The sequence below is a fragment of the Hippocampus guttulatus genome, chromosome 6 (genome assembly GCF_054856545.1).
Source record: "Hippocampus guttulatus isolate MCC_2025c chromosome 6, RoL_Hgut_1.0, whole genome shotgun sequence".
Taxonomy (NCBI): Eukaryota; Metazoa; Chordata; class Actinopteri; order Syngnathiformes; family Syngnathidae; genus Hippocampus; species Hippocampus guttulatus.
In genome coordinates, this window is record NC_141266.1 from 10,786,783 (window position 1) to 10,813,066 (window position 26,284).

The following is a 26,284-nucleotide window of genomic DNA, read 5'->3' on the forward strand; positions in this document are numbered from 1 at the left end:
CAATTCTGTATGTTTCTACGAGATCATAAAATGTTCTACAACTACAAAGTGGAGATTTCTTACCGGAAGTACTTGGACATATTGTATGCAAATGCAATGACTTAAACCATAGGCAGACGGAGATGGGGCTGTCACCCTGGGCACTTTTTTTTACAAATCCAATTATTTATTGGAATGATACCGATGGAACTGCAGCATACATGGACAGGCATGGCGAATAGTACCTGGTAATTTCTCAACCCGCAACTGTCCAAGTCACATAATCATTAAAAAAAAAAAAAAAAAATACCAGCTGTAATAGCTTCCATACAGGGCAAGCATAGACCATTAAACAATAAAAATAAGGTCCATTAAAAGTGTGTCAATCATCAAACAAGCAGAAAAAAAAAAGACGGCCATCGGATAATTTTTTCCCCCACTTGTATGGCACTTTTCTACCTTAGGTATCTTGGTGCTTAACGCATTTCCTCATTCACCGACTGATTATGCAGCATCAGGAGCAACTTAGGGCTCAGGATATTGCTCAAAGACGCTTAGCCTGAGATGGTGCTCTGTCTTCTAGTTGACATCATTGTGTGTGGAAAAAATACTAAACGTGATCTACAACATTTTAAAGAAATGACTCCAACATTTATTTAATTCAATTGATTAAACAATGGCCTTACCTTTGCAAATTCAGAACGCTTCCCAAGTTTCTGTACAGAATGATACCTGTGACAAATGTCGAGGAGTCATCTGAATCTGAGAAACACAGAAAGATCAGGAGAGAGAAAAAAAATAAAAATAAATCTGTCAGGGTCAGAATTTAGAATTTCAATATTGCAGTCATTGTTTGAACAACCTTTGTCTGAGGAAAATGCAGGTCACCCATGCTGCTTCAATTCCTCCAGCTCTTTAGAATCGAGGTGGCCTACATGACTAGTCAACTATGAATCTTGCTTTCGATCGACTCCCTTGGACACATATTCACTTCATGTTCCCAAGATCACTTTAATTTTAGAGTATTCTGATCGTTAAAACTAAAAGTTAGAATCATATAATTTGTTCATTTTCATGGTTTTTTTAAAATCCATTTTTTGTGGAGCCATTGCACCCATTTTACGTGAGAAAAATATCACGGTAAACCACCCAACAAAAATATAAAAAGTATGCATGTTGACACACTGGAATGATTGTGTCTCAATTTAGCACGAAATCTATTTAAACAGCGTGAAATCTGGATGTGAAAGTTGACCAAAAAGCTGATATTGTTGCAGGAAGTCGATACTTCTTCTGATGTATGAACGGCAACGGGCGGATACACAAGTTGATTGTACGTTTTGCCAATCAAATGAATAGCATTTATTTGTTCTGCCTGGCACAGAAAGAACAAAAAGAATATATAAATCATAATACAACAACAGTAATAGTAATTCATACTTTCTCTTTTAACCTAACTGCACGAGAGTGAAGACGTCCCGAACCGAAAACTGTGGGCACAAAACCGATACGTGTTGTAGTGTGGATTTTGTGAACTGTTCCACTCCTGATTAGATATACAGACAGACAGCAGGGAAGGATCAAATGTGGCACAGGTACAGATAGGCCTCAGGCAAAAAGAACACTTATTTCCCGCTGATGTGTCAAGGGTGAAAAACAACTCCCATCTGCTGAGCCATCTGAAAACATCCAGCTCCCCTCTTCTAGGACACTATATGATAGCTTCATAGTATGCCAGGCTGCAGGCGGAGAATGTAGCTCCCGGGCAACAGCTGAGCTTTCGTGGCCATCCGGGGTGAACCAAGTGAGTCGCGCGTGTACGTGTGGAAAGGAGTTGATATTTTATGTTTCCTATTCATCTAAATTTAGTCTGGCATATCTGAAACGTATAAAACAGATTGTCTGTGTCCCAAAAAAAAAAAAAAAAAACTTGCCTGAAGGTAACATAAATCAGTGATTCAAATGATTTCTTCAGAATGAGGTTGGCTTGTTTGAACAGTGCACTGCAAGCTTAATTTTTACTTTGACTTTGTTGCTCTCTACAATGCACAATATTTCCATAAATTGGCGGTGTCTATTAGAATGTGAAAAATAGTCACACTGTGGGAACAGTCACTGAGGATCAGCTTCATTTAGGAACTGGCATCATTGAACTTCATGACAGGCTATGACTCAGACAGATCTTGGCTTTTACACTCACTTCATTTCTCATTTGTATTTATATATTTATTTATTTTTGTCGGCTGTATTATATTCACATTCATCAAAACCAGTTGATGTGGAAAGTAATACCTCCCGATTTCAAATATGTGGACTGCATAATCAGGGGAGAGAACACAGGGGATCTCCTTGATACAAAAATCCCAGAGTCATACAACATGACATGCCTCTCCCACCTTGCCCATTTAAGGCACCAAAATTATGTTATTACCAACACACAAGTCACTGACAAAGCCAAACAGGTCTGAGATGGAAAAAAAAACAACAACAACAAATAAAACACCAGGGTCTGGCCAGAAGGAGCACCCTCAAATCTGCATACAGACTGGTAGAAATTTCAAGACAGCTGCCTTTCAGGGTGATTACACCAATATCAACGACGGCTGAAGCGTTTATCAACATAGCCAAAGCAACACGGCACAGAGGATGCCACTGTCAGCAGCAATATGCGTCTATGTAGATGAATACCCTTCACCACCTCCATACCGGTCAGCTCTAACCATCAATCTGAGCAACCACAAAGAGGATTCAAACAGAGCCAAGCCCGGAAAACAGAGCGCCCAGACAACATCGTGGGACGAGTGTTAAAAGTTTGTGCTGATGACGTAGCACATGTCCTGACTGACATTTTCAGCACCTCACTCAGTCCAGTCACCGTCCCCAGATGCTCGCAACCATAATCCCAATAAGCAGTTGTGTCCCATCTGAACAACTTTCGTCACGTTTCCATATCAGTCACAATGAGCATTGCAGTATAATAGCAAATAGTAAAGCTTCCTGGAAATAACAAAATAAATTGACCAGTTTTTAGCCCCAAAATTAAGTTTACTATCAGTGGTTAAAGTGCAAGTCAAGTCAAAAATTGTCCTTTACAATATGCTCTGTATAGCTAATACAATATCCCACACATGGAAAAAGACAATGGAAGGTTACATTGTACGGTAGGTGTTTTCCAGACTCTGTTCATCTACCATTACGAAGATAGAGCGCAGATCAGAGATGAAGGGAGATTTTACGCATGCGCATGAACATGGTGGAGGTTACATCACAGCACCACTAGCCACCTGGCATACAGACACAGTAGAATTACACACACTGTGTGTGTAATTATATACTGTCTTAAATTAAATGAATACTATAAATTAATACTGTCTGCATACAACAGTATGCAGACAGTATTTTCTTGTATTAACGTGAAATCAAAAGTGGAGACGATATAACACTTTTGCATCTTCTGTTTGGATCAGCATAAAACAAACATATCTTAAATTAGGGGTCACCAAACTACAGTATACATTAGTATACTGAATTTACTAATTGATGTAATTGGGCCAACGAAGCCGAGTGTTTGTCATGTCTCCATTTATTATCATGTTACATGGTTTTTGGATGGGGGAAAAAAAAAAAGCCGGGGCCAAAAACTGACCTCTGACCTCTGCAAGGGACATGCCCCCTGTGTCCTTCTGTAAAACCTAAGCTTATGGATATCGATATTGATACAGCTATTCCCCCCTCCCCCGCTATGCTTTTGTTTCATACAATACAATACATGCTGATTTATATAGCGCTTTCACAACAGCGGCAGCTGTAACAAAGCGCTTAACAAAACAGTTAACATAAAGTAAAATAATAAACACAACACATAACATAAAACTCGGACAGTCGTGCAGTCCTAACCACTTTTCCGTCACACGCTTTGTTGTTTGAAGCAGTTTGAGATGAAAGAGGACAGAATCAAAGTGTCCTTTAACAGTGGATCAGAGACGTCATGCTCAAAATGATGCACACGTCGGCTACAAGCTAAGTTTCAAAGTCAACAAGAAGCCGTAGCATCCATTGACGAAAAAAGAGATTGGTTCACTTCTGCTGTCCCATGGAAATCCATTTCAATTCCAAGCGGCGACTCTCGGTTCCAAATACGCATCGGCGCTCTGCGCCAACGCTCCTCTCTCCTCATCCTCAACTTCAGCAGCCATCCATCCAGCCGCACCAATGCCGACTGTCCCACAGCGCCGACATATCCACTGAACAAAACGGGGTTGTGAAAAATGCTGCCCATTACAGGCGCAAAAAACACAAGCGCCCCAGGTCTGTCCAGCACCGACAGTCAATGGCGCCGACATTCCTCCCAATCAAAATCTGTGCTGGTACAGGCGTGCTGCCGAGAAGGCGCAACCACCAAGCACAGATACTTCTTCATCGTCGCTTTCACGATGTTACTGACCTATTTTGTATATCTTCTTTATTTCTTTTTTCCCATGTGGAGGTGCTCCTGCTCGCCAATCACGAAGGCATTACAGTTGCGATAATTATTTCAGAGGAACCTGCCTCAAGTGGCAATCAATCAACCAATCAATCATTCGTCCTACACATACTGTAGCTGGTGAATGTGTGCAGCACTCAACCTGGCTTGGCTGTTAGCAGGACGTGTTTTGGGATGATGACTCTGTCCTCTGAGTTGCGAGCCCAATCCACCATGCCTCTCCAACCCTTCATCGGGAAGCTGATATCTGCATTACTCAGCACAGGACGCTTGTGGATGCTTAGAACTGGAGCAAAAATGACAACGTTATTAACATATTACCTAAGAATATCTTGTATTAAATTTGTCTGTTTAAAACAACAGACCAGTAAAGAATAATTGGGAACATTGAGAAGCTGCACACAATGGTATATTCAGTTTAAACATGCTACTTAGTTTTAAACCTCCAATAAAGTATGTTAAACACAACAAATAAAGCAAAGGAAAAAATGACCAATCGATAATGTTCAGAAGAGTAGTTAGAGCATACACAGTGATATATACCTGTATATACAGTATATATATAAGAGAGAGAGAGAGCGAGAGAGAGAGAGAGAGAGAGAGAGAGAGATCCCAATTCCAAAATTCCAATGAAGTTGGGACGTGGTGGATAAACATGAATAAAAACAGAATACGGTGATTTGCAAATCCTTTTAAACCAGAGGTCTTCAATCCTTTTCTCAAGGGCCGTCACCCTACCTGTTTTAGTGTGTGTGTGTGTGTGTGTGTGTGTGTGTGTGTGTGTGTGTGTGTGTGTGTGTGTGTGTGTGTGTGTTTCATGAGGCAGAAAATACTTAATAGCTTTATTGTGAAATTTCAGATAGAAATTCAATTGAATTTCAGTTTGTCATCATTGGTCATCTTTCTCCTCTTTCTTTTTTTTTTTATATACATTGATGTCAATATCACTGTTCAAGAACGACAATGGCAATGCACATAAATAATTGTCAAGGCTTACCGATGTTGTCAGTCACTTCATACATGTCCTGAAAGTCTTTCATTCTCAGACCGACAACATCCACAAAGTCCTCAAACAGGCGGAACAGCTCTTTGATGTTTGGACCCAGCTGTGAAAGACAATGAAAAATACAACAAAAGACGCATTTTATTCAAAACAAGTATGCTCTCTGAATGCAGTTTAACCTATATCTTAGTGTGTACTTTTTTTTTTGTACACCATACAGATAGCTAGAGCTGGGCAACATTACGATACAGTATATACCGTATATCTGAAGATGATAGAAAATATTCTATCCTGTGATTTTCTACGATCACATCTATTGTCATTTGTCATCTGCAACAAACTGCATGTTCTGTAATTAGAACGCCAAAGCTTCATTTGATGGGCAAACGCTTTCAATCTTATGCCACACAGCTGCCACTTGGTGGAAATGAACAACAATACTGGGAAGTGAAACATATCCATTGTCGAAACAGAATCATCTTTACTGGCCAAGTATGTAAAACCCACAAGGAATTTGTCTGTGGTAGTGTCGGCTACACTTGTATTGCAATAACAAGCAACTAGGATAAACAAAGACATGGCATATAAGTATCGAGAAACTTTCCATAATGTAAGGGTACCATTGTGCAGTAGTACCACCAGATGACAGCTGTGCGACAGTGTGCAGAGCCATCGAGCAGAGATAACATGATCGATCAGTGGTCCAGTACTATGACCGTTGTTCAGTTGGTGCAGATAATCGTTGCACCATTCTTAAGTGACCAGTAGCAGTAATTGTAGTACAATTTCAGGTGTGGAATTACACAGAAAGTCCTTGAGCGCTTTAAAGTGTCTAGTGCTGTGGAATATTGATCAACGACAATTGCTCAAGTATGTAGAGAGCTGGAGCTACAATGATTGGTGTGGTATACTGTTCCACAGGGGTGTGTAAAAATGCAAAGACCCACGACAGATTTGGGTTACGGTTTAGGGAGTTAATGGCGAGAGGGAAGACGCTGTTTAACCTAACAAGAAGAAACCTGTAATTATTAATAATTATTTACAAAAAAACTTTCCTCAAGGCATGCTGGGTGCACCTTCAAACTACACAAGCATAGCAGTTTGCTTCATAAAAACACAAAGAATACCTAAGCTTCAAGTGAAGGCGAAAAGTTAAAGAAAACATTTTCTGAAAGCTGATTAATGATATCACTTTCAACATTCAAAATATATTGTTGCTCAACAAAATATACAATCTCCCTATATATATATACACACACACATACACACATACTGTATGCAATTGCAAAAAGGTGCAAATATATAAAAATGACCTTTACCAGTTGAGCTTCTTCCCATCGCATTCGGTTTTCTTCCATTAGTAGATTACTAAGTGACTGGACAAAGTTCTAGAACAGAAAAAATATGTTTCATCATAAAATAGTTGACAAATCAAAATGTTTATGATGTTCTATCAAACAATTTAAAGTTCCAATGTATAAAAAAAAAAATCTTGTGACAATTTAATTTTGACACAAGCCCATATTGATATTACGTTAAAAAATTAATATGTATACTAAAACAGAGAGGTGGGCATTCCATCAGTCCTGACAGAGGGTCAGTACTGGTGGCCATTTTGCTGACGAATGACGAGAAACTTGAAAAAAAAAAATAAACAATGGACGGAAAGCACCGATGGAAGCGGGTTTTCGTTAATTCGTTTTTGTCTGGAAGGTCTGTCAGTCAGTCACTGGCGGTCACCCGTTTTGCTGACGACTGATGGAAAAACGCTCCTGTCTCTTGTGTGTAAGTTTGCGGGACTGAATACAGCCGCTTTGACTAGATATGGAAACGCTTTGTGCTCCCAGTGCAGTAGGTGACGGCATGCATCAAAGAGCTGTAATCCGCCAATGAAGTAAGAAAAGGAGAAGGGTTTGAAGGATTTATATGATTCAAACATATGCAGGCAGTGCTAGAAGTATGCACAGGACAAAAGAGGAGGAAGATAGAGAAACAGAGAGAGAGAGAACGACAAAGAGAGAATAGTCATGAATTAGAATCATGTGTTGAGTATAGTCAGGCAAGACAACAATGAGTTAATGAGCTAAGTCAGAAAGTAGTTTTGAATACTAGAGAGATTTTACAGAGAAGTTCTGAATTAAGGTTTAAATCAATATACTGCATATTTTTTGAAAGAGTAGGATAAAATAGGAGGTTGTGAAATAGTATTATGCACACCCACACTCCATTTCAGAAAGTGGCTGTAACACACGAAAAGTTGTTTGCCAACCGCCAAAAGATAGAAGAAGAAGCAGATATCGAATAAAAGCACTGATAGTCATGGCAACTTGGTTTCGGTTTCCACAAGGATTTATGAGGCACGTCAATCCACTTGGTTACAATGTGACACAGATTTCTGGTTATTACCCTCATGTCTGCACTGCTGGGACTGTAGTATGCCCTCCTGAAGATCTCAGTCATGTTCTTCAGCACATCCAAAATGGCCTGCAAATCACCACTGTAGCTGGTGCCATCACTGGAAGTCACCCTCAGTTTAGTCATCACTTCAGACAGTCCATCACCCACAAGGCCTCGCTGTGCTTTGGATAAATGTTCTCGAGTCTGACAAAAAGAGTTTGACCGCAATATATTTTGTTAATTATAACAACATAGCATGAGGTGTAATTATAACTTAGAGAGGTCCGCATGATGGTTGGTTAAATTGAGATCTACACCTGATTTTGAATGTCTAAATCTGAACTGGAATCGTTCAATAGAATGCCTCTTTCTTTCTTTTTTTTTTAAATTAGATGTTGACGAAACCAACATCTCAAAAATATTCAGTGTTAAAAAAAATGTAAATTCCAGTTTGACCTCAGATGGCACAAAATAAGACAAGAGGTCAACATCTAGGTAACCATGGAAAAAACAGGGAGAAGCATTTGTCCTCAATATAATATGGCTGATGGATGATTTGATACATCAAGGTCATGGTCTGTATTGATTGTGGTGGCTAACAACCTAACAATCTACATCGATGCTAATTACCTCACTTCCGGTAGACACAACTGACCGTGTGTGTGTGTGTGTGTGTGTGTGTGTGTGTGTGTGTGTGTGTGTGTGTGTGTGTGTGTGTGTGTGTGTGTGTGTGTATGTGTGTGTGTGTGTGTGTGTCTGTCTTAGATCCACAAACAAATATTGAGTTATGTTTTTTATTATTTGATTTTCGATCACCAATAGTAAATGGAAAGAACAAATGATACATGGATTCTCTCAATTCATCAAACATCTAGCTATTTGTGATCCATTGTTCATGTGACAGCCAGTAGAAGGATAGGTAGCCCCTTTTACTGACCTCTTGGCTCCCAAATTATGTGTCGTGAGTCCATAGTCATATATATGGATGTTTTATTAAGTGGCTTGCTCCATTGCAACTCCTCCACATCAAATATACACAGACCCTAGCGGGCCTTGAGCGGGTTGGCCTGTTGCTGGGATCAGTAACGTTGGCAGGCTAAGAGAATGTGTCAAATCTTCCTCTTAACGAATTCATGTCATTGTAGTGAATTTAATCAAGTGCCTTCTTCAAACTAAACCGGGTTAATACCTCTCATTCATCTGTTCACACGCAGAGGAATACATTAAGGAAATTAGTGCATTATTAAAGGTTGCAGCTGATATATCGCGAGATGTGTTCTTGCAATGTATTGGCTTTGCATTGATTACAATGAATTAGCTTAGAATACGTTGAGCCTACTTATTTTGCCGCAAGAATAAATACATTTCTTTCATTAGATAAAAATGTAATTTCTTTCGGTCTATGTTAATTACAGCAATGATACCAATACCGCATTTTTTTCAATATCATGCAGTCTGTAGTCTGCAGTGGTAAAGTCAATCACACTTTATAATAGCTAAATAATAGCCCAGAATATATGTATGTGCTGGCTCCCAGGCGTCGGAGATCAGATGCCAGCATTGTTGCTGTAGGATCTCAGTCACTGACATGTAAGGCAAGAACAGCATGCAAAATACAAAAACAAGACTCAATACCAGATTACGGGAAGAAGCTTGCGTGTGTTTGACTAAAATTTGATGGCTCCATTTTGAATTGTTTGCTCTACATACCACCCCTGCCTCACTGTGTATGCATTTGTCAGCCATCTTAGAGATGGTAACATCAACAGTCAATCACTCAATCCACAAAACACCAAACAAGAGTCAATGGAGCAGTTTGGTATTGGCAGAGAAAATTAGGCATTTTTTTGTAAAAGGATGTACTAACCTACTAAAAGTAGGTTATGAGTCTGGTTTTCGTTAGCAAGATACGGGCCTCATACAAGTATGACACGAAGCGAGACCCCATTACAATTGTGTCTACTCAACAAGGTAGGTAGAATGGCTGTAAGTGTAACACAGGTTTTTGTGTGTGTGTGTGTGTGTGTGTGTGTGTGTGTGTGTGTGTGTGTGTGTGTGTGTGTGTGTGTGTGTGTGTGCGTGCGTGCCTTGGATGCTTTTAAGAAGTTGCTACTCAGCAAGCGGCAGGAAATCAATGAAACACAGGAAGAACATGGAACCTCACATCGTGCCACTCTTATTAGCCTTGCCATGACACCATTATAAAAATGTCCACTCAACAAAAAAAACTTAAAAAAGAAGAAAGGACTTTCCAAATTGGTAGTCCCATGCCTATACTGAGGGCCACCTTGTGTATTAAAGCAAGGCTTGAAATAAGCAGTTTTGCATCACAGTTTGCGAGACAAAATAAACGTGCATTTATGTGGTGAAACGCAGAGCTGCCAAATGTGAGGGAAACCACTGAGTGAATGCTAACATTAAGCCCGTAATGCATCGCGATTGTTCCAAGTATTAAAAAAAAGACAGAAAATGACAAGAGAATCTTTTATGGTATCTGATAAGTATGCAGAAAAGTAAGGGACAAATGGTTTGATTACGGTAAATATGATCCCAAATAACACTTGTTGGTCTCATTTGTTATGAAAGGGAACGACGATTCATGTTTGAGGTCAAGTACAAACCGAAATGTGTGAGTCATGTGACTTAATTGCAGCACAGTGTGTTCTACTTGGACACTATTTTTAGGGACAGCCAAGGTAGCCTGAGAATCTCATTGCTGCTATTTGCACATAATGGAAAATGTAATTGTTTCAGCTTCTTAAAAATATGAAACTCACCAAAGTTTGTATGCTGCGATAATCATTGGAAATGCACTTCATATAGGTCGGATTCTCCCAGTATGCCATACCCTCCTCATCAAGGATGCAGCGACGCAAAATCAACCCTGTAATGAGACAGATGTAACTATTGTTGCATATTGCCTGCGCATATTTTACGTTCCAATGTTTTCTTGGACAGTAGGATATGTGTCTCGATGGCCGACGCTAACCCATTGCATTGGGAGGACATCGTACTGCTGCTGTATCTCCAGCAGGAGTCATCTTCCAAACAACGTTTGAATAGTTGTCCTCAGCACATATTTCATGAGGCTCTAATGACACCAAAATATGAATCAATTTGTTGAACATCACAAAAATCAGATAAACTACCAGTCAAAGGTGAGGATACTGTCATAATGATTGATTAACTGTGTCAAAACATTTGACTGACTGCAAGTCAGGACAGGGTAAAATATACATTTTTACATTTCTCAAATCCAACAGAGAAATAATCACGCAGAATGTTGGATTTCATTTACCCGGGCATCTTTTTTCATTACAGTGTCGGACCTCTTCTCGTTCTCCAGGGCAAGACTGCCCCCCAAAAAAGGGCCCATAACAAATTCTGTTTCTCTGCTGTCTCCCACCGCCACAAGTCTTGGAACACCCTGACCATAAAGACCATGGCTGCCACCTCCCATCCACTGAAAAGACATTTGCAATATTAGCCCATTTGCAAAACACAGGAGTCATGGGTACAGTATAAGGACATGCATAAAGTGTAAAAAGTCTCAATAAAAAATGTTCTCTCCCCTACCAGGGCATTCCCCAAGGAAGCAGTCAACGGTCTCCAACCACTCTCCTTTACATTCAGAACCTCCGTATGAGGGGCCGTTACACTCTCTTGTTCGTTGCGTGGTCCCATTAGAGCAGGAAGATGAACAGGAACTCCAACTTGACCACTCATTCCATTCGCCATCCACTGAGAATAGTCAGGGAAGAGAATTTGCAAAGCACAAAAAGACTCAAGAGGTATGTGTATCATTACATTTTGGCAGCACAGTGGTACATCATTTGCTCATAGCCATTTTTGTGTTTGATGTCTTGATGCTGTTGGAAGAGGCATTCCTTGTGGCGTAGACCCATCTTTCTGACACTGGGCAACAAACTTCACTCCAGACTGCTTTGATAGTTTTGTGATTTCATTATACCCTACAAAGATTCAAGCAGTGGGCTGATGGTGTCCACATAACTGTAATAAGCCAAACTCAAAAGGGTATGTTTGTAGCACATTTGACAATAAAGTTGTATTCAATTCAATTCAATTCAAAAGCTGTACGCTGAAATTTCGAGCAACATGTCAGGTTCTGCTGGAGGAGGGAACATCTTGGATCATGTTTACTCCATACTTCTTCCCCGCCTTGGCCAGTGAGATCACCTCTCCCTCTTGCTCTCCCCAGCCTATACCCACCTCTGACACAAAGCCAGGTCCACCACAAAAACAGTTAAAAACCTGGCCGGACAATGCAATCTCCAAATTACAGGACTGCGTTGAACAGAAAGACTGGGCCATTTTTGAAGACCAGGAGCTGGACATTTTCACAGGATAGTAGAAAACAATGTCGAGTTCCATTTTGGGAATGTAACTGGAAAAAAACATTCAGGTTTTCCCAAACCAGAAACCCTGGATGACCGGCCCAGTCAACACACTCCTCAGGGCCCACGACGCTGCCTTCAGGTGAGGTGACAGAGCTCCGTGCAGAGCTGCCAGAGCTCATCTCAGAAGGGGAATTAAAGCAGACAAGACGGGCCATAAAAGGAGCATTGAAATCCACCTGTCCAGCTACAATGCACGAGATGTGGGGCAGGATATATAAATCATCACGAATTACAAGGATAGTCATGTAGCGCTTTATCAACACTATAAGGTAGCAAGAGCACTGTACAGAGCTTCACATTCGCCCTTTCCCACATATTCAGACACCAACGGGCGGGTGCTGGCTTGCAAGGCACCGTTAGAACCATGGTGAACAAATTCAAATCATTGTAGCAATTTTCAGTACCTTTGTGTATGTCTTTATGGTAATAAATTGTATTGATAATACATTTTAAACACACGCACACACAACGTAGATGTTACGTTAAGTTTTACAGAAACAGATGCATTGTGTGTCTCACCTGGACAGACAGCTATATTACAGAATTTAGTCTGTTTCTCTGGACCATCACAGGGATCTCCTCCAAACTGGGGAGGGGTGCAGGTTCGTGTTCGGGATCTATAACCTCTGCCACATGTTGACGAACATAAACTCCATGGTGACCATTCATCCCAAGCACCGGCCACTGCACACAGAGAAGCTAGAGTATGATTTACATGCAGAGACACCAATATTATTATTGTCAAATCCATTGACATTTTTTTCCATGATCATATATTTTGATCAAGCGTTTGTTGTTGAAAGCCTTTTTCTGTAGCTTAAGGCCAAAAAATATTCACATTGAGGGTGAATAGTATCCTAAGTAGAAGATTGGGAATGCTACAAGGAGTGGGGAAGCATCAAGGAGAGGGCTTGGCAAGCGCAGAGGGTTGGGTCGACGGACTGGGAAAGGGAACTTACCTGGACAAACAGCAGGGTTGCAAGTTCTCTGCTCCTGCAGTGGCCCACTACACTGGGTACTGTACGAGGAGGAGACACAGAAACGAGTGCGACTCTGCCAGCCCTCCCCACATGTAGCAGAACACACACTCCATGCTGACCACTCCTCACCTGAGGTTGAGTCTATTGAGGAGGAAGGGCGGGTCAAGAAGGGGGAAGAAGAAAAAGAGGAAGAGGAAAGGAGAGGGTCATAACTAATTTGCATGCAGGAACTAGCCTCTGGAGGATTTGTGTGATGACGGGTAGTCTCTTGGCATTTTAGATGCATGCACATTTGTCCTACGGGACAGATCAGGATGTTCAATTCCATAGATAATTTTAAATATGTTTCTAAAAATGTCTTGGAAGCGTTCAGACTTATAATAAAGACACTTCAACCAAATGATCCAATGGCCTAAGCAAACCTAAAAGTATGACCCTTTTAAAAACAATAAGCTGCAAAGAGTCTGTATCAGATACAAATGGGCATCAACCAATCATTTGCATTCAAATGTGTACGGGGAATATTTGAGTATTTGCTGGTGTGGCTGAGACACTTTATACTCTCCATTTAGGGAAATTAGCTCCTCTGACTTAGGATATGTCAGTCAACTTGTCAGAGGCTCTGGCTACCTATACAGTGTTGCTCAGGGAGTGACAATCCAGATATTCACAGCTAAGAAGCAAGGAGACACCCACACCCCCCCCCCCCCCGCCCCCACACACACACACACTTGCATATGTGTGTAAATGTTCACCTTTAATCGACAAGACGGACAGACACTAATGACAGCTACAATTTACGAAAACTTGCGTGCAGGGAGACTGAAAAAAATACCGTGATGGCTTGCCTAAATAGTTTCTCTTTCTCCTTAGGCGAAGTCATAATGTACACACATGAACAGGCAATTATAACTTGCCTGATGCAACTGGCGCCTTCAACCACACACATCCCGCTTTGTCTCACAGCAAAGTGATATCAGAGAGAGAGGAACACAATCTCATTTGGACTATTTTACATTTATCATACTCACTAGTGCTCCTCTCAGCCAAACTCAACTCAAACTCCCATGTATACTCTGTGTTGCACAAAACACACAGAACCAGGTCTCACATATGCAGGCATGCAGGGGAGAGATTCAGAGGTGTACAAAGAATGATCAAGGATACCTCAAAAGTAGCCAACAAGCAGACTCACATGTTGGAGACATGTGTGCAAGTAGGTGGAGATGTGTGTGTGGTAAACCAAAAGCTACTGCATGGGACCTCTCTGTCGAACTCTTTTACCTGTCTGAGGGTTTTGCTGTCCACTGTGTTGCTTGTCTCCATCATCAAGCTGCTTACGACTGTCCACTGAACGAAGTGACTGACTTCGAGAAATTTGCAGGTCTTTACCTAAGAGAGTAGGCCAAGGGGGAGAGTGGTAGCAGGAGTTAGAAATAAACTAATTAAGTTAAAAATAAAGGCAGCTTGATAGACACGTTTTGAGGTGCAACATTTTCGTCATTTAACTTTCATTCGAATAAACAGGAAAACCATATTTATGAAAAACAGCATGTAAGTAAGCACTTTAAATGAATCATGAATCACAAATCGACATATACAGTATACTCACATCACAAATTATACTGTATCCTTCAGGATTGGAGAATACCATGCACCACCGTTACATATTCACAACACAAGAAAAAACAATTTCCTGTAACTGTATATATAAGATAAGATAACATAACCTTTATTTGTCCCACACTGGAGAAATTTCAGTCTACAGCAGCAAAATTGGGATATTCAAGGTCAAAATGTGCCCAAGACTTTTGGAACGCCCTGTATATATAGTCTATGCTTATATTGCTATATATGGTGAAATACAAATATAAAATCTCATATATGGGAATATATCACTTAATGTATTGCATATTTTCCTATATATTGCAAGAGGAAACACCAGTCAAGATAATTTGAGGTACTTCTTCGTTATTCCATCCATTTGGTGCACCAGCAAAACTAGCATCAAAACAGTCTCATACTTCAAGGCTGTTACGATTACCTTGGGTCCCAAATGACAAGCTATGGCCCGACCCAGAGCGAGTTACGTCGCAAGCTGGCTGACATACCCAAGTGTGACTGGCAGCTTGCGCAGTGATGAAGTAACCAGCTAGTAACCGTGAGAACTAATGAGAATTGCACAACAGATTGAGCACTGGAATTTCATACGCACATTGGGGTCATATGCTTCACTTGAAGTGGAACTCCCATGCCCGATTGGTTATGAGAGATTCACTGAGCACCCCGCCTCCTGAGTCCCCCAACTCCTGCTTGGAGGGAGTGGAATGAAAACTATAGTTATATATTGTAGCAGCCAACCTGGTATATGTTTTAAAAAAAAAATAATAATAATATTTGGAACAATCAGGAAGTGTTACTGGCATAACACGTTCGTGTTCAATGATTTCCGTTAACATTGAACAGCTCTGCAGACTGCAACATCAACACCCATTTGCAGTGTTGCGTTTCAATGACTACGTTTCCATGCAGTCAAAAACTCAAATATCAGCAGTATTCAGGTTTTTAAAGGCCATGTAAACATTCGTTAAACATGCGCAAAAACCCCAAATATGCTCCGGGTTCCCCCTTTTCTAATGCACATATTAGATCATGTAAACAGGATCAGGTTACCTCCTTTCGAACGGTGCATTGATTTGTGTTCTGTGCATGCTCCGCGGCGTTTTCACATTATTTTCTGTCTCTGCATCGAAAATGACACAGTGTGTATACTCACAGGTATGTACATGTGCATAAGTCATAGGAGCATATGGGGCACAGCTTGCCGGGAATACACACACAGAGGTCAAAAAGCAGCACAAAAGCACATTTTGGAGCAAGGAGGAAATCGACTGCTTTATTCCTGTGGTGAGTGACATGAAATGTTTTGTTGAAGGTAGAAAATAACAAGCAGAAATTTGCGTCTCGATGCCTGTGCGTCGCTGTTGAAATCGGGTTATTCAAATCCGGGAGTAACTCTGTCTGTTCATTCATATAAACAGTTTATTCCGAATGTTCCAGAAGTTCGAACGTTGACCTTCACCCAAGTAGTCATGTAAACGTAATCTACGTTCTTCAGGTGCAAAACGCACATTTTTACTTGTAAAGTGCAATTTGTGAAATTGTTTATTTAGATCGTTGGTGTGTGTGAGAGGGGGGAAAATAATAATTGTGTTTTTAATTTATCTGATTGCACTGTGGCCCAATCATTTATTGTTGTTAAATGCAATGCCACACAAGAGGCGATGGGTTTTTATTGTCTTTCAACTTGATTAGTGAGCCTGTTTATGGCGACCAATACTCATTTATGGACCAATAGACAAATGTATACTGCAGCATCACAAAGGAGTTAACACTTTAAAATCAATATAGATGGAAGGAAAAGCTTCCCCCTTAAAATGTGACAGATTAAACAACGTCACTTTTAAAGCTTGACTTGAAGACTGAGAATCTCTGTGTGGCGGAAACGTCTCAAACAGGGACAAAACTGCAATTTTATCTATACTAGTGCGACAAAAGGGTGCTTTCCCGTTGTTGTGAGCATAAAGTCAAGTATTCTTGGGACACTCCAGGACATGTCTGTCACATTAACCGGACCCAAGGAAAATCAAATGTGTACAAAAAACAAATATTGCATGTAGGAGATGTACAGTTATCTCTGTAACCAGTCAGCATTGTACAGGTTCAAAAAGCACTGCATCTCAAAGAGATGAAAGAAACATGATCACCATCTAGTGCTTTGGATTCTGTGTTTTCTTGGCCATTGATCAAATTACGCTCAGCAAATGTAAACAGGGAGGAAATGAGAAAAGAGAGCCCACTCTTGGCGCCGCTGTTATATTAATGTGTGCATCGCATAACTTAATTGATTAAAAAACAAACAAACATGACATGAAATATTATTTTACTCAACTCCAGTAAGGTATGACAAAGTGACAAATGGCATAGACGGCACAGCAAGGAAGTAAAATAATAAATTCTTATTACTTGATTTTGTAATTGAGATTGAAATCTTCCCCCAAATCCATGCCATTGTCTGAAGAAAAGAAACGTAAAACTCGCTTTTAAAAAGAAGATAAGATGACAAACATAGCGCTACCTTCCCAAGTGTTTGGGGAACCAAAGAGTGCATGATCCAGAAGAACAACCTTCAGCTCCTCTTTTGAATTATGATGGTTATTTTTTGTGAACAAATATGCATTATGAAAAGAAGATTAACTGCAGTTTTGAATGAAGGACAGACGGTCACTCCAAGCACACGCTTTAAGCAAAGCAAGAAAAATGAGGAGGTAACTCCATTTGGGAGATAAGATTCTTTTTTCTCTGCGGGATATATTTATATATATATATATATTTATATATATATATATATATATATATTTTTTTTTTTTTGACGATGATGACAAGATGGACTTTTCTTCTTCATCTATACTGGAAAGTATCTTCGTATTGTCTTCCTTGAAAACGACATTTCTGTATGTCCTCAGTCATTCTGAAGGATTTTTCTGTATCCACGCATCCCGGGTCACGGGCGCTGCAGAATTTCATAAATCCCCACCCACATGCCTATTGTCAAACGCCTGCATTCCTGTAAATCCCTCCTCTTTAAAAAAAAATATATAATATATATATATATATATATATATATATATATATATATATATATATATATATATATATATATATATGTGTGTGTGTGTGTGTTGTTCAGTACAGCATAGCATTTTGTTTTGATTATTTTTACTGCATTATTTAACTTCTTGGCATCCATCTTATGCTTCCATCGAGAGCAGTGGGATGAGTGGATGGTTTATCTCCTGCAACAGCTCAAATTCCACCACCTTTCAAAATCAATATCTGCCACCAAACTAGTGCCCTCACCACTAACGCATACACACCTATTCACGTAAAATCACATGCACACAGAAAAACATGGATGCAGGCATATGCACGCTCACACACACACACACACACACACACGCGCACACAGGATGGAGGCCTTGTGTACAATTGCTCCACATTGATTGATTTTTGAGTGTGTTTTGACGTGAGTTTATGCATGATCGGGGAAAGAGAAGTGGCTAAAATGACAGAGTGCGGAGTGAGAAAATACTTGGAAATGAAAATGCTGACAGAACAGGGGTAGTGAGTTCACATAAAGCTGTATGGTTGAGTGGAGGATAAGGCAAGTGCTGACACCCAGAGGACAGAGGCAGTCAACTGCACGTTGGAGATAACAGGCAGTGAAAGGAAGAACGAGGGGGATGGGGGGGGGGGGGGGGTGAAGAGGAGGCCACAAAGGGAGACAGGGACAGACTGAGGGGGAAAAAAAAGTAATAGGACAGATAAGACTAGGGGAGGTAATTGAAGTACAAGTGGGGAAGACGCGTCAAAAAAATGACTTGACCATATGTATGCGCATTCATATTTTCATTAATGTAGTTGCAACGGGACATTTTAATTAATTTTATTGTACTGAACAAAACGGATGAGTTCTTGCTTTGAATGGCAGCTCAGGCCCTCTTGTGTGAATCCTCGGGGGAGGATGGTGGGTGGGTCCTTCTGATTCTTCACACAAACCATGAGTATGCATTTTAGGTTTCTTAAATGTGTGAATGTGTGAATGTTGAGTCTGAATGGTTGGCAGCCTCCACAGTATGTGCTGTGCAATTAACTGTCTGCCAGTTCAAAGTAACTTGTCGATGGCCAAAGTCAGCAGCAAATCTTGCTCACGCATGACCCTAATCAATTATTTTTTAAAACATGTACAAATGAAAGGAAATTCAGTTATCACAATTGCATATGTTGCATATTGTGCATTCTAATAGTGGTCCCCAACCACCGGTTTGCGGGCCGGTCGTGGGCCTCAGCCCGCTTAGGACCGAGCCGCACAGAGACAGACCTTCGAGTCTTGTGTACTTGTCTCAACCGCTCCGTGACACACAAAATAAAAAAAATTTAAAAAATAGAGCAAGGGATCACTGCACTGGGTAAATCATATTCGCAGAACCAAGGATAGGCAATTACTTTTCCAAAGGGGCCGTGTGGAAAAAATGAAATGGCCACACCAACATGTTAACCTCAATTGTGTTGTATATTAATTTCATGTACAGTATTTATAGAACATTTGGGGCTTATTTCATTTGTCCACCTCAAAGAAACACACATTAAGAAAGGGCACAGGCACCACACTCAAGTCATAATGACTTTAAAAAAAATTGGCAAATGCACACAAATTAAATACTTGTATTCCGTTACGGTACATGACTGGTTATACTGTCGCTCAGTGACTATCTCACCTTCATGCCACTTAAGAGATTATTCAACTTGCTTAAGTGCTCATGACAAGTGACTAGCTTGCATTTCAGATGAATGTCACAACCTGTACAAAATGAAACGTTTTAATATTTCAGCACATGGGCATCATGGGGTGTGGTGAGCTTGTCTGTCCACAGTTCAGACGTTCTGGATTTGAATCCCTCTTGCACTTTATATCTTCCCGTTGTTTTCCATGTAATTCAGTTTTCTCCAGGTGCTCCAGCTTCCTCCCACATTCCCAAAACAGGCATGGTGCAGGCATGGTGGGTTAAGTGAAGACTCCAAATTGCCCATTTGTGTAAATGTGAGTGTTAATGGCCATTTATCTGGAGCCTTTATGTGGCCTGCAACTACGGTAGCTGGCAACCGGTATAGGGTGGCCCCCACCCTCATCCAAACATGGCCCCACCTCACTTGCCATACTGAGCAGCACAGAAAAATGGGTGGATAGTCGAGCGCATACACGTTTTGACTGGGATGGAGGCCAATTATAACTGCGAAACATACACAATTGCAGCAAGGATTAATGTTAAAAGAAAGAAAAAAATGTCTCAATCATCTGGTCTATTTTCTGTAAATGAAAATGTACGTAGCCAATGTAGTACCTCCAACGACTTGGTCCTCCACATGAGGGGCTCACATTGTCTCATGTGCAAGCACACTCATTCCTGCGGCATATTTATTCAGTCATGATTACCAGAACAACACAAAATAATCCACAGTGAGGAAAGTTGTAGCAATGCAATGTTGTATTGTGAAGCATGGCACACCCAACCATACTGGAAGCAGAAGAAGTACAGCAGTGTGAGTGTGGGCCAGTGGGAGAAAGGAGAGGGATGGAGACAGAGTGGTCACGGTGTCAAGTTCTACACTTGACAGCAGTGCACTCAACATAAATTGCCAAGACTATTAAAAAGAGCTGAAAAGTGAGGGGTTTGGAAATGTTCATTTTTTTTATCAAACATTTTTAAAAAAAGGCTATTTCATTTAAAAGTGACAGATAGATTTGATAATTTCACAAATTATTTGCTCCACAAAAGAAACATTCTAATCAAGGTTTGATTGTTTGCTCAAAATGTGTCTGTGACATTTACAAAATATTCACACAGAAAAGAGAGATCTATTCACCCAATTTTCGAAACCATTTGTTCTCATTAGGCTCTTGGGTACCTGCAGGCTATTCAAGCTGACTGGGAGGCAGGGTAACACTCTGGCTTGGTTAACAGTCAATCTCATGGCACATACTGTATAGACAAACAACAATTCGAGGCTCATCCGCATGTAGACAAAGTTTAGATAATTCAGTGAATCTAAAATCATGTTTTGGGGATGTGAGAAGAAACAGGAGTACCAGATGAAAACACAAGCACAGACAGAACATTCAAATTCCCCACGCAGTTTGAGATTCAAACTACAAGCGGTTTGGAAAATAGATGGATGGCTGGATAGCCTGACTGTGGGGCCGATGTGCTAACCACCTTTTCACTGTGCTGCCTGTGCTATACTTGTTGTCGTTACATATAAATAGCACGTAGAGAGTCACTTCTTTAAGTAGAATGCGTGGACAATAAAAAAGTGAAAGAGGTTACGGGTACATCCGGGCCACAGCCCGTGTTGGTCTCGAGACACCATGCTCTCCTTGCATTCAATATTTGGATGAAACACAGCAGCAGGAATCGCTATATTTTAATTCTTCACTCGCTGACACCAAATTATTCAATGTCTTTTTTTTTTATCATGGTGAGTGGCTTGATTCAGGAAGGAATTTTAACTATGCTCAAAATACTTAATGTGTGGATTAATCCAAGGCTCCAAATAAGAAGTTTTGCAATCCAGATTGCAAGTCAAAATTCAGATTTTGCGCCTCAATAAAACATATTGAGTAGAAAAATTGAGAATCACAATTTTTTTTTCCGATAATTGAATCGTGCAGAAAATTTGCCTCAACGTGCTTTCATAATCTCTGCACAGGAAGTAGGCGGTCGACACAAGCTCTAAACTCTGTGCCACTTATGCCAAACCAATTACCGGTAACTAGCAACGGGCTTCAGATGGGTACTAGTGCAGCTCTACACATTACTGAGTTCCCTCCTAAGTCCGTAATGTTCACCTCCTTCCAAGTATCGTGGTCACGAAAGGATGACAAGTAGAACAGAAGATAACAAATCCATGCTGTTTGCTCCAATAACCCCAGATTGAGGAAAGAATTGAATTGCTTGGGTGATCGAGTAGACTTTTCACAGAAGTCGGGCTGGACTTGTGTTAAAATTGGAGCCTTTCCAACTTTGAAAAGAAACATGGCGTGCATTAAAGCGTGCATTGATATAGTATATTCAATATTCATTATATTACTAATGTTATTCATTTTGTCAATACAGTCCTGAGTTTAAAATGTGACCTTTGAGATCCATATAAATAAATGTTAGTTTTCAGTAGATCTCATCTTTTTTTTGTATCAACTTATCATAGCTTTTCCAAAGGACCATATAACCCATAAAAAAAACAACAACAAAGTTTAAACTGAAATGTATATTTGTTTAAATTTGGCCCACTGAAAATGTTTCTTGACAAGAAAATAGTTTTCTATTATCCGCCCGTCCATCCATTTTCCGATCCGCTTACCCTCACAAGGGTCGCGGCGCGTGTTGGAGTCAATCCCAGCTGTCTTCGGGCAGTGAGCAGGGGACAACCTGAACCGGTTGCCAGCCAGTCGCTAGTTTAATTGTGATTTGAATAGTAGTAAACAAATAAAAAAGGATTATATTAAAAAAAACAAAACAATTGTTCACTCTTGTCACATTTTTATTTTTTGATAAAACTCTTGCCTTCGGCCCCTGCGATTAACCTGTAAAAAAATGGCTCCTCAAAATTATAGTTGCTCCTCAAATGAAGTCACTGATTCGCAAAACTGTTCCTCAAAGAAAAAAATTTATTTCGAGACTTGTAAGCCATATCTTTTGCTCTGCTTGAGTTATTCCAAAGATTTCACATCAATTTATCGTGGAGAAGGTGCTGAGCATTTATGCATCAGAGGTTCTGGTTTCAAATGTCTTGCTTTTCAACGTGAAGTTTGCATGTTCTCTCTATTTTTGAACTTTCTCCCAGTTCTCCAGCTTCCTCCCACATTCCTAAAACATGCACGTTTGAATAACTGAAGACCCTCAATTGCCCATAGGTATAAATATGTGTGCCCACGTGTTCCCTATGACGGAGTGGCGACAGGGTGTACCACTCCACTTGCCCTAAATTAGATGGGATGGATTTCAGTTTACCCGTGACCCTCAAAGAGATGACTATACTACCATCATAAATACAAAGAATGGATTTTGTGTCCTTTTGCCACGCATTTAGAAGTCCATCCATCCATCCATTGTCAAACCCGCTTTACCCTTACGAGGGTTGCGGGCATGCTGGAGTCCAACCCAGCTGTCTTCGGACAGCAGGCGGGGTACACCCTGAACTTGTGGCCAACAAATCGCAGGGCACACACATTTAGTCGTGTCATGTTACAAGGAATGGGTCTCGATGAAGCACGATATGAATGTTCAATTTGTTTGAATGTGAAGCTAAATTAAATTCCCTTTCAAGGGCATCCATGACTACGTGTCACTCAACATTGGTTAGGTAGCTCAATCAGTCTTACTTTGAATTATACCGTGGACATAAGCTATCACACCCCTCTGTTTCACATAGCAGCTCCTCATCTGCCAAACCACACTGTCTATAAATACATATCATGTCGGATACTCCTTGGTTTCAGGTGCAGGTCAGCCAACCAGACATTTCAATTCCGAAGATGGATGTCCTATTTTAGAGGGAGCGATTAAAAAAAACAAAAACAGAGCTCTTTCTTTAAGGTCCTTCAGCATGGGGATCAGATTTCCCTGTTTTTCAACAGTTGGATAGACAGCTCACTTGGTGGTGCTTTATTTTTTTTTTCATCCTCCTTGAATTGGGGCTTTATTTTTTTGTCCTTCTTGACTCACATATCTTTGTTGCTGATAAAGCTTGCATGCACAGACAGTGACTTAGCAAAGTAACAGAACTCCCAGAGTTTGTTTGCAAAAGTTCTTTTTTTTTTTTTTTTTTTTAATCAATCAGGGTCCTTTTTCTTCATCATTTTAAAGCGGACTTTCGTGTAGTTACAGTTTCAAATTAGCTGAGGGCTGTTTTGAAATTGCCCCGCATGCGACTTTCAGGATGTAACCTGCCTCTCAACCAAATTCAGCAAAAAGATTGGCTCCAGCTCCCCTGTCACCCGAATGAAGGGCAAGTGCTATTAAAAAAACGGATGGATGGAGACTTTCAAACTTGACATTTACACCATTCGTTAACACTTTTTCCCCCCTCAGGAACAGGCTGTTTATATAACACCTGCCCAAGACTATGTGTCCATGACTCAAATTCGCCCCCGCTATGCTCTTGTGCTCAGGCCCGCTCTGCAGAGTCTGCAATCACCTATAGTGAATGTGTCATAATTTCTTTTCGAAATCTTTCTCCAAGTAACTTCAGCAATGCATTAACCATTCCATTTTAAACTCATAAGGGCTATGATATAAGCCCAAGGAACATATTCACAGGCATCCAGGGATCGCAGACCTTAACAGCCTCAGCTTTTTTGGCACACATACAAACGCATGGAAGCGCACACGAATGCAGATCTCTGAGCAATGCAGTTTAGTCTTCCCACGCTTTACAATGCTCTCATACATCAAGCTCTTGTCTCCCTCCCCACACATTGTGGGATGGTGACTACATTGTGACTCACACAGAGAGACCGAGTGAGCGAAACAGTGGTAGAGGTGGACAATGAGTTGATACAGTGGGTGCTGGGAGTCGTATTATGGTAGGCAAAAGAAAGAGGTGTGCAATTATGACGTTTGGATGGGATGATGGAGAAGTGTGGGTAATGTGCTCGATGGCGCTGGGTGTGGGAAGGGAAGCCAGGCGAACTTTGTCAAACTAAGGCGGCAAAACAAAGACTCGATAGTTTGTTGCGTGGGTGTGGGTGAATATGCTAGGGAATCTTTTACTTTACATCCACAGTAAAATTCAGTAATTCCACATCAGATGTCCAATACTTCAGCAAACATCACCCCATCTTCAATTTTGCAAACAAAGTTTCAACATACAAATTCGCAACACTATGACATCACGTTAAAACTCCTGTTTTCCAAGTACAGTATGCAAATGTGATCCACCTCTCAGAGAAAATTTGAGGCCACGCTTAGGGATCACGACTTTGATTCATCTTTGACCGAAGGAATTAAAAATGGATTTTGCCTGGAAGGTAGTCACGGGGATCGCAGGCTTTTCCGTGCCACAACGCCAGTGAAAATCTTTTTCATTTGGTGAGTGGTACGTGTGTTTGATAAACTTGATTTAAGACTTGGAAGGTGTGTCAGAAAAAACAAGCTAAGCGATAACTGGGCCTGCGTTATTGTTCTCCTGTAGTGGTTGTGGTTGCTCTCTTTGTTTAGCTTGATTAATTACTCACAATTGACTTCGAAATGCATCCTGAGGGTGAAGGAGGATGCTCCAGATTATCAAGCAAGAAACCGTTGTTATGCATTATGGGCTGAGGGGCAAAAAATATATCTGCTCGTGAAGAGGATGGATTTCTCTAATACTTTGCATAAAGAATGAAAAGACCGGACACTTCATGAGAATATGTGGGATTATCGTTTAAAAGAAAAAAAAAGTGACTACAAGAACAAACAGTTTGGTCAGACAAAAGCGCATTTCGGAATGTTTCTGTCATTAAGAGAGCAGCAGTTAAAAAGCAAGTAATTAGGGGAGAAAAGGGCTTCTGGAGTCCCAAGTCATGCATGAAGTTGTGTTTCGGTCACCCCGAACCAATTCTCGCAAAAAGAGGCATTTGCGGTCTGCTCAGATGTACAAGGTTTATTTATTATTCGCTGATGAATGACTTGGTAATTTGAATGGTCCAGACAGTTTCTGAATGCTTGGTGGATGGCCACAAAGTTCCATCAAGGCAGTAATATCAGACAGGAAATGGCAGAGTTATGGTTTGAGCTGAAATAATCGAGAATGATAATGAAAGACCCGTTCGGGTGCCTGACGGTGTCAAAATTAGAATTGGCCATTCCTTGTCAGGGCGTAAAAAGAAGAGCTGTCTCATTATCACCTAACTTCAATCCTTTTTCAGAACCTTTGGACCATACTGAAAAGGAAGGAAGATCTATGACAACAGAACTCCAAAAGGCAAAAAAAAGGTTTCAGAAATAACCCGTCACGCAAATGCTTCAAATTCATGCCACCAATTTAGCGTGCCTCTGATTAACCCAAAATCAAGTACAGATATTCAAGTCGGTTTTTATTGACATTTTATTCGTCACATCTTACTGCGTAAGCCATGAAACATAAAGAGCTCCCAGACTGCAGATCTAATTGTTCAAAGGTATCAGTCCGGACAAGGGTAAAAAAAGAATATCGGAGGCATTACACACAGTGAAGAAAATATGGCTCAACAGTGACATCCCCTAGAGCTACACGTTCCTATAAAATTGAAAGCAAGAAAACTGCCAAGAAGCCGAAAGCAACACTGAACGAAATACGGGTATTTCTAGAAAGTAGTGGCTGTGTAGTACACGAGACAACAATCTTCCATGCGTCTTCTTCATACTGTACCACACATCTGGGCTAT

At 40.6% G+C, this 26,284-nt stretch overlaps 1 protein-coding gene across 7 annotated transcripts in view; it reads right to left on the minus strand.

Annotated features, from left to right (window-relative positions):
- The window catches only part of adgrb1a (adhesion G protein-coupled receptor B1a), a 116,303-nt gene that overhangs the window by 54,438 nt on the left and 35,581 nt on the right, over nucleotides 1-26,284 (minus strand). For all 7 annotated transcript variants that reach the window (XM_086113114.1, XM_086113115.1, XM_086113116.1 and 4 more), the window contains exons 3-14: nucleotides 14,545-14,652; nucleotides 13,240-13,401; nucleotides 12,800-12,964; nucleotides 11,439-11,603; nucleotides 11,161-11,325; nucleotides 10,852-10,953; nucleotides 10,640-10,746; nucleotides 7,872-8,066; nucleotides 6,785-6,853; nucleotides 5,460-5,568; nucleotides 4,605-4,748; nucleotides 666-741 (exon numbers count right to left, since the gene is read on the minus strand). In XM_086113114.1, coding sequence (XP_085969240.1) covers nucleotides 666-741; nucleotides 4,605-4,748; nucleotides 5,460-5,568; nucleotides 6,785-6,853; nucleotides 7,872-8,066; nucleotides 10,640-10,746; nucleotides 10,852-10,953; nucleotides 11,161-11,325; nucleotides 11,439-11,603; nucleotides 12,800-12,964; nucleotides 13,240-13,401; nucleotides 14,545-14,652 — 1,567 coding nt within the window. The remainder of the gene's footprint in view (nucleotides 1-665; nucleotides 742-4,604; nucleotides 4,749-5,459; nucleotides 5,569-6,784; nucleotides 6,854-7,871; nucleotides 8,067-10,639; nucleotides 10,747-10,851; nucleotides 10,954-11,160; nucleotides 11,326-11,438; nucleotides 11,604-12,799; nucleotides 12,965-13,239; nucleotides 13,402-14,544; nucleotides 14,653-26,284) is intronic.